Below are 9,003 nucleotides of genomic sequence, written 5' to 3'. Positions count from 1 at the left end.
GGGGCAGGCGTGGAATGGTTTGGGTTCGAAGGGACCTTTAAAGATCACCCAGTTGCAGTGCCTCTGCCCTAGTAGGAGTATTTGCAGTAGTTTTGTTGTAACTTTTAAAATACTGTCATTGATGTCTCCATTCAGTCATCTAGTACACAAGAATCTAAGCTTTGGTGACAACTTCTTACCAGCACTGACTCCCATGCCCATCCTTTGCTAGCTTTGTATTGTGCCCTTACGCGCAATAGCTTAGTATAGGCTGTTTTTTAGATTATATTATTTTTTTTTCAGCAGCCATGTTTTTTTGATATCCTAAAGTACGTACCAGCAATTTTCTCTGCTTAATTTCCCGATTCAATTTGAGCTTCTTTTAATTTTCTTTCTGTACTTCCTACTTGATGTTTGGCAACACTGCAAGTGGAAAATGCATTCCTAGTTAAGCACTGGAGTGCCACTGAGGTCATTGAAAGGATTTGCATCCTATCCTCCTCAGGATTATGACAGGCTGCCAAACCCTGTGTAAATAGGCATTCCAAATATGATCCTTTCAGACATTGTCAAGCAGAGTAGCCATAACTACTTATGACTGTTAAAGTGGATGCATCGTTTTATACATTGATGTTTTCATTGTTCTGTACATGATGTTTTCTGTTTCATTCTGATGAAAACCCTAAATGCTTGTGGATTTTGAAGATGCTCTTCTAGAAGACAAAAGTCTTCCATAGTCTTAGTATTGGGAAAAGGCAATAATGCTGGAACAGGTAACTAGCGAGGGAGAAAAAATTCAGCATAATGAACTACAAAAATATGCACATAAATACAGATCTATCATAGTAAAGTCAACTATGGGCTTTGCAATACTGGGCATTTTTGTATTATTGCAGCTAGCTCTGCAAGAACACTGACTTGGCCATCAGTACCAATCTAACAAACACCATGCTACATCCAGGGAGTACCACATGTGGACAATGTGGACATTTTCAGCCTTACCCTTCACCTCAAAGGAAGTACATGGAAGTACAAGGACTGGCAAGGTCGGCCATAGGGCACGGAACTACTCCTGAAGAATTGTATCTCGGGATTCTTAAGAAAAAATGGATACAAGATACAGGTCTCTAGATCAATGGGTGACATATAAGTCCTGATCTACTGCTGCTTTGAATGCAGTGTCAGGGATATTAAATGAAACCATTAGGGGAGTGGGTTCAAAGAAAGGAGGCAGTTTTTCACAGAGCAAGTAGTTAAACTGAAAACCACTTTGCCTCAGGATCTTATATACCATCAAGTTAATTTACTTACAAATTAGTAGAAGAAAAAAACCATTATAGCCTCATGGATGAGTAGTTGATCTCTGGCTCAGGAAGTCCATGAAGTGCAAATTCTGATTCCATATACTTTTTGTAGGACCTCACATTAGTATTTTTTTTTAGTTAATCATGGCTTTCTGTCAGGTGAGACTAGACCACATGAACTCCATGGCAGGGCAAAGGCCTAACTTTGCACTTGATTCATCTTTACTGTACGCTGGAACTACTTGGAATTCCACAAAGCTTCTAATGGGGAAATTCTTCAGTGTAATATGCAGAAGTTTCTGTACATGCAAACTCTTCTTCACCCACAGTACTTTCTGAACTGTTCTGATCTCAGGTCAGCATGACAATAATACAAACTCCTACTCACCATAATATCAAACTACTAATGTCTCAAGGACCAGTGCCCAGAAGTGATTAAGCATCAACATTTAAAAAGACATGCATGCATAGGTTTAAAATTTTTTATTGTGCTGCCAAGAGCCAAATTACAAGAAACCGCCTTACAGTTAAAAAAGTAAACAAGCAATCTGCTGAACCGCAGTGCACTCCGAGTGCCACATATGCATCTATTTTTCAGAAAATTATATCTGCATTTCTCTTACAAGAGCACAACAGGAACCAAAGTAAAAGAGTGTAATGGATACAGCACATAGGATAAATCATATCTTTAAAATAATAATAATAATAAAATAATAATAATAAAAACATTTTACACCATGTCCTATATCCTGCTAATATTTTCAGAATATGGCCTTGATTGTAAAACAAAAGCAAGCATTTACAATTTCTGGATAAAGACTGCTTACTCTTATGCAAGGAATGGATGTTTTGTCTTGACAAAATCTCTGTAGTTACTGGACAGAAACATCTCTGTTTCATTCTCAGGTTGAGTACAAAACACTGGGGAGACTACATTTTTTCTTATTGGTGGTTGGAAACTGAAGTTATATAAGCAGAAAAAATGTTGACCCTTAATGATACACCTATTTTTTTCTTTGATGCAAACAGCTAGAACACCTTTTTTGATATTCTAAAACAAAAAAAAATTGTTAATCTTCAGATTAATAAATTAGGTCATTATAATAATAAATTAGTTTTTTTTTTTCAGTTTTAAAGTTCAGCAATCTCTGACCAAGTATTTACAACAATACTTGAGAGTTCCTTTACAAAAAATACATTTTCTTTTCACATTAAGCATACTGGGTATCTGTGTCTCTTATGACAAGCATTTGTAAAAGAAAAAAGGCAATGCACAAATGGGTAATTAGTATAAAAGTGCCAAGACCTGTTTGGAAAGTTAACATTGTATTATACAGTCAGAGTTATAAATGAGGCAAGCTACAACAAACTTCCAGCTTAATGCGGACAATATTCCAGTAGTTGTTTCAAACAATTGTTTGCAAAAAAAAAAAAAAAAAGAAAAACAAAAAGAAAAACAAAACCAACTGAAATCCAGGAGCTGTTTATGTTATTTTATGGAGTTGATTAGTGCTGCATGTATATTGTCATCAGTGTCTCTAGCCAATGCATTCATTAAAAAGCCTTTTTAAGGCTAAGCAGGAAAAGAAAAATAAGAAACACCCTGAAATGTAGCAAGTAGCAAGAGCAACGCTTACTGCTATAATCGTGCACGAACTGAACACACGCCAACACAAGAGTGCAAACACACACACACACACACAAACACGATCAAATCAAATCAAATCAAACTGTAGGTAGAATGAGATGCTCTTTTCTTGTCTTTCCTAAACTCACAAGCAATTAAGCATTGATATGGAATGCCTGTTATCTGTTTCTGCTCTGGGTAAAATCTCTCTCAGATAAAAATACATTCAACAAGAAAAAAAAAAATAGAAAAATATATACTGTATACATAGTATTTTATATATACAGTATATATATGTATAGTGTATATACACATGCACGTATATATACATATGTATACCTACATGCATTTGTATATACATATATATACACAAACATACAAATACTTTTTGTTGTTTTTAGCATAATTATATTTACATAAATATTCCTATAATGCTAAAGTTTAAAGAAGCATGATCTCCTTTTTTTTCTGAGCTTCAAAAAAGGTGCTTGAGTAATATACAATTAAAATTAAGCAGCTTCCTAGCATGGAAGTAGTTTCTAAATCTGCATACCAGTAAATAAGAACATCAACAGGAAAAAAAACAACAACCTTAAAACAGTCTCTTTTTTACTCTCTTGTACGCAAGAGCTTTGTCCAACAAAAATATTTTTCCTTCTCCTGTATGAACAACCAGAGAGTGATATAAAATAACAAAACAAAACCACAACAGACAAAACAAACAAACAAAAGCCCCTGGAACTGCATGGTGTTCTTGAGTTTTCCTTCCATCCTTCCTCCCTTCAATACTGCTGTCAAAAGATCCAGTGCTCATATCAGGAATTACTTAGGCCTCAGTCATTTGCTAACTCTGCTGAAGTCTGGCTAATCTAGCCAATCAGCTTTGAAGAAAACAAAAATAAAAACAAAAATAAAAACAAAAAGCAGCACAAGGTATAATTTTGTACATCCTTAATAAACCCACCCTTTATTTTCTGCTATAATCTTTTCCTTGCTATTTCATTAACTACTGCAGCTTCTCATCATATAGAAAAATATTTGCAGCTACACCACACCTGTGATGTGACAAATTCTGTTCTAGGAGTATATTACTGTAGCAACAGCTGGAAAAAAATAATCAGACCTTTTCATATTTTTTTCACCTGGGGTTAGGCTTTTGCTGCAACAGATGCAATTTCAGAGCAACGAGATAAACCACTATCCTGCTGCTCAGCAGTATATTTTCATCTCCAGCCAAGCATGACCAGCTTTTCTTCTCTGAAGCTTCCTTTTACTTCATTGCCTACCCCTAGCCCCTGATTCCCCCTCCCAAAAAACCTCTATAGCTATGTTACAAGCAAATACATCTTAACAAGTTTCAAAACTTTGGTTCTAAGAAAACACTTGGTCAGTTATCTCAAGGAAAAGTGGGAATGCTTTTTCTGGCACATTGCAGGAGTCAGAGCTCATCCCAGAAAGGTCTTAGAGCTGTACATGTAGTCACAAATCCAATACAATCCACTAAGCAACTGCACAATTCTAGTTTTATTTTAATAGCAGACTGTCTCTCTTTCTCTCGCTCTCTCTCTTTCTTAAATCCTTGGCAAGGGTGCAATTCTTCAAACTGTTTGATAGAAATTATCTGCCTGTAGGTTGTTCTGTTTCTGCATGCTGTAAAATCCACTGTATCTTGAATCTGGGTCTGCAATTCTTAGCATCCTCTGAGAACTGTCCACCTGGACCCTGGTACCTTTCTCGCAGTCCACATATACCAGTTGATTGTTTAGGCAAGAAGGCTGTTAAAACAGAAAGGAAATATTGAGTAAATAATTCAGTTTTTGTATTCCACACATAATTTTTCAAGTCTACTTGGTTCAAGTCCACAAACACAAAACAAAATCAAACTGGCAATGAAAGGGTTTGTACTTTTGTTAAAGTTGGCTTATGTCAGACATAATAACAGACCAACACTCTATTCAGAGTCAGCATTTTTCATCTTCTGAATGTAGTTCTGATATTCTCATATCCCACCAGCTGGGCTGATGTAACTGTTCTCTGTTAATTCAGCACCACACAAAGGCTTAACCTGGTTGCCCCAGATGTGCAGCAGCTTTTCCCCCAGACTTTTAACAGCCTCTTTATTGCTTAACATTTTCCACAATGTTTTGTTCCTGCTTTCGTAAAAATGGGATAGCCTGGAAATAGACACGGCACCTTTGTTGGAGCTTTGTAGCAGGACACTGGAATCCACTGCTTCTTCTGGTTGATGAGCAGGAGCACGATGATCAGTAACAGTGCTATCATGATTGGGATTGTCACCAAGGCAACAGAGCTGACGGATGCGTCTTCGCTGGGGTGTGGCCCAGTGCCACTCCGGTATTCTCCCTGGAGATGGTTCATGTCTGCAGGCAATTGGGAGCATTTGTTAGTAAGTATAAACGGGCCTGGGCCGCAAGGAAAAATGTAATTGTAGGAGTCTCAGTTGTACATCTTGTCACTCATAAGAATTTGGACCTTCTCTCCTGTAATGTCACCTTATTTACATAAATTAGAACAACTAGTATCTTGTAGAGGGACCATATTAGTCAGGAAAAGGCCATCAAAAATAGAGGAGATAGAAGGAAATCTAAAGCACAGTAACGACCAAATCTCACAATAACCTCTTAAAGCCATTTTGTTTGCATGATTTTATCTAATCACAACCAAATTCCCACTTGTAAAAAGAATCAGACTGTGTTTCCAGGTTGAGGAGAGCTTGGAAATCTTAGGATGAAAGTAATTTTTTCTTTTTTACTTTTAAAAACTGGTAGGACAAGTACAATGTGTTCACTCTCATCTGTTGAGAGTGTATTACAATACCTGCAGCACTCAGCCTGTGAAAAGAGACTGTTGGCAGTCTACTAGACTGTAGAAAGTTTTGTGTGTAATTGCAAAGAATAATAACTTTCAATGACATACACAAAATTCCCTCAGTTTGTAGTGGGTGTTTATAATCCCCAGGATAGTTGCAAGCCAGTTACTAATGCCTGAGAAATTAAAATGCTGGAATTATAAAAGCATAAGCTTAGAACTTTGTAAAACAGTTACATTTCATGCATCCTTTCTCCAAACAATAGAATACGATGAGATCATCCTCAGATTAAAAGAAAATAAATCCTCAGGTAAAAAAAGTACATAGTGTAGGTTCTCCTTCAGTTAGAACAGGTTAACAAAAAACGTGGCACAATGTTTCCTCTATGCTGGAATAATACTACAGTGCAGTTTTAAACAGAAGATTTATTTATATCCTCAGACAACTTTATTGGTTGTGTGTCACTATACCTGAGGTGGTTTTTTGTCTAAGGTCTGACATCATGGCTATGATATATGCTGGGCTGTGGTACATGTTTTTCCATCTTTGTTTATCTATTCCTGAGAATGTCAAACGGATCAAATGAAGGTCTAGCAGCTCCAGTGGCCTGCTTTCTAGTTTTTGAATCAGAAAAGACACCCAAGAATCATTTCCGATTCATCATTTTGTTGTATTCTTAATTTTGTAGAACTCCATCATTCCAACACAGTTGTTTCTTCTATGCAGAACATGGAGTCATAATGAAAGAAAAATATGTAAATATAATTTATTTGACTGACTCATCTTTACTCAAAGCAAAATGCATGTATTGCACTGAATTATGCACTGAAGAATATTCTCAGATACAACTGCTCCCTGAATAGAAAAAGCAGATGCATTAAAACATGGGGAATAAACACAGTCCTAAGTTATCCCGGTTTCTATCAGATCTCACCTCTGTGAATGTGGATTATATCATTTTCACTCGGTGTTGGCCAGTTTGGTACCTCTAGTTCAACATCTCCTCGATGATTTGTCTTCTCAATGGGGATGTTAGTGGGGTCAGGTACATACATCTCTGTGAAATGAGAAAAATGTCTTTCAAAAGTTGCAGGTTGCTTAACTTCTCAGTGCTGCTCTTAACGAGGAAATACACTTGCCCATTTCCAGTGCTTTGTCCTTTAAATTTTTTTTTTTCTCGGAATTTTCATCATTAGCCTGGGATTTTGTTTGAAAACTTATTCCATATTGTATATGGAATACATGCCTGTTGCCATTATCATTATCATAATGTGAATGGGACAAAGGACTGGTGTGGACAAACTTGCTTTTGAAAATACTATCTCAGAATACATGCTTTACTACAGGCTTGCTTCTCTGTGATACCCAACAAAACCCCTCCTGCAAAAATGAAGGGAAGGCTACATCTTGCCAGCTGATATATAAACAGTCCCTACTGGTTTCTTTGCCTTGCTTTTTTTTTGTAAACCTCAAAGGAGGGGAATTGCAAGAAGGGGTACTTGCTGAATTTCCCCAGTTGTTCCATCAGAAGTAGTTATCAGCTGACTGAATAAAGTGAGCAAACTTCTGCAGAAGCATATCAGGACTCACATTAAAGAACTCTTGTAATTCTTATGCCCCTTGTGCCCATAGCTAAGAAAATGTCACATTACTTTTAAGTCAAGTTAAAGTGAAAAATAAAGCAATGTGATATTTGAAAAGTAACCAACACTCTCAGAAAAGACAGAAAAGTTAATCACTGTGACATAATCTGCAGAGATGTAAGGATATTAAGTTTCCCACTTCATTAACATATTTCCATAGCCTTGTGAAAGGACAAAACAGGGGCAAGCAAGTAATTTTTCAGTTCACAGTTCTCAGAATAAGTGAAATTCAAACTACATTTTTGCACAATGTGCCTATTTGTTAAGAATATTAATTTTCCTTAAGTCTAAAAGTCTGTTGCCTTTGTGATGCTGTTCAAACATGGACTGCCACTCAAAACCCAATTAAAAAACCTTATTATCGGCCCTAGGAAACCAGCATGACAATAAACTGGGCTGTCACATCACATTACCTGGACACATGGGACAGCAGCTTCCCTCCACGTTGATGGGCTCAGCACAAGGCAGAGGTGGGCAGCTGACAGTGGAGCAGAGAGTCTGACCCTGCAGGCAGTAGCAGTGTGTGCAGCTGTCGATGTCCCAGCGTTCCTCGTCTGCATACGTTTCTCCACTGAAGTGGCAGACCACTTTCTTTGGAACTGTATCTTCTGTGGAAGGAAAACTGTGCTGTGATCACGCAGTAACAGCCAATTACACACAAATCGGATTTCTTTTCTACACACAAAAGCTAAACAATTGCCACAGAGAAATCCCAGATGTAATGAAAAATCCTCTCTTCATCTTCCAGAAAATCTTTGTGAAAAAGATGTAATTTCTGCTTCTTTATGAAGTACATAATTAGCCTGGGCTGCTTCTCCTCATTTTCTTAATGCAAGAGGCTAGAGGATGGATGATTAGGACATGAAAAGATGATATCAAAAGTGCTGTGAAAATGATGAAAAATTCATTCTCTTTGACTCTTTGAGGCTACCAACCACTCATCTTCCTCCTTGTTTCCTAGTCAATCCTGTTACGCTAAAATAACCCCAAACCCCTAACTACCTGAATGTCTAACTACCAAAGCTCAAGAATGATGAACTCTGTCTAGAATACTTAAAAAAGCAGATTAGGCAGGATGCCAAGAAGGGATTGGAGCAACTCTCAGGTGAAATGACTAGAAGTGCTTAGACTGTAATGATAAAACATATTTGAAGGGGATCTGATAATTCCCTACAACTGCATCAATGGAAAATCCCAGGAAAAGAGCAATAACTAAACTCAGCACATTTTTAATGGTTAATATTATATAAATTGGAAATTGATGTGATCTTTCTGCCTAGGCATTCAATACACCCCTTTTTAATGTTGCATCCTATGCAAGCCTTTTAGGTGGTATGCAGTAAATGTATTTCACTAAGAAGGAAGTAATGAATTGCTTAGCTTAGGATGTTTTTTGGTGCTGGAGCACTTTAAGGATAGTGAAAAAACAACACAGCAGAAACTCCAAAAGCTAAGCAGTGCTTTATTTTCATCTTAGCTTCCTCCTACCTTTGTTTCTTAGAGGCAAAAATTGTTATGAAACCTGCTGATGACATGATCTTGCACATTAAGCATATGAATGAGATAACAGAATGAAATAATAAACGTCTTAAACTTTCAGATAAATACTGGTTTAACATT

The 9,003-nt window shown here is 37.0% G+C and overlaps 1 protein-coding gene across 2 annotated transcripts in view; it reads right to left on the bottom strand.

Moving 5' to 3' along the window:
* Positions 1-1,751: 1,751 nt before the first annotated feature.
* CRIM1 (cysteine rich transmembrane BMP regulator 1) overlaps positions 1,752-9,003 on the bottom strand; it is a 172,237-nt gene continuing 164,985 nt past the window's right edge. For both annotated transcript variants that reach the window (XM_064414754.1, XM_064414755.1), the window contains 4 exons: positions 7,797-7,991; positions 6,675-6,797; positions 5,104-5,291; positions 1,752-4,685 (listed from right to left, as the gene is read on the bottom strand). In XM_064414754.1, the coding sequence (XP_064270824.1) occupies positions 4,509-4,685; positions 5,104-5,291; positions 6,675-6,797; positions 7,797-7,991 (683 nt within the window). In that variant the 3' untranslated portion in view covers positions 1,752-4,508. The remainder of the gene's footprint in view (positions 4,686-5,103; positions 5,292-6,674; positions 6,798-7,796; positions 7,992-9,003) is intronic.

This window comes from Passer domesticus, chromosome 3 (genome assembly GCF_036417665.1).
Source record: "Passer domesticus isolate bPasDom1 chromosome 3, bPasDom1.hap1, whole genome shotgun sequence".
NCBI classification, from domain to species: Eukaryota; Metazoa; Chordata; class Aves; order Passeriformes; family Passeridae; genus Passer; species Passer domesticus.
This window is presented reverse-complemented; position numbering and strand designations above follow the sequence as displayed.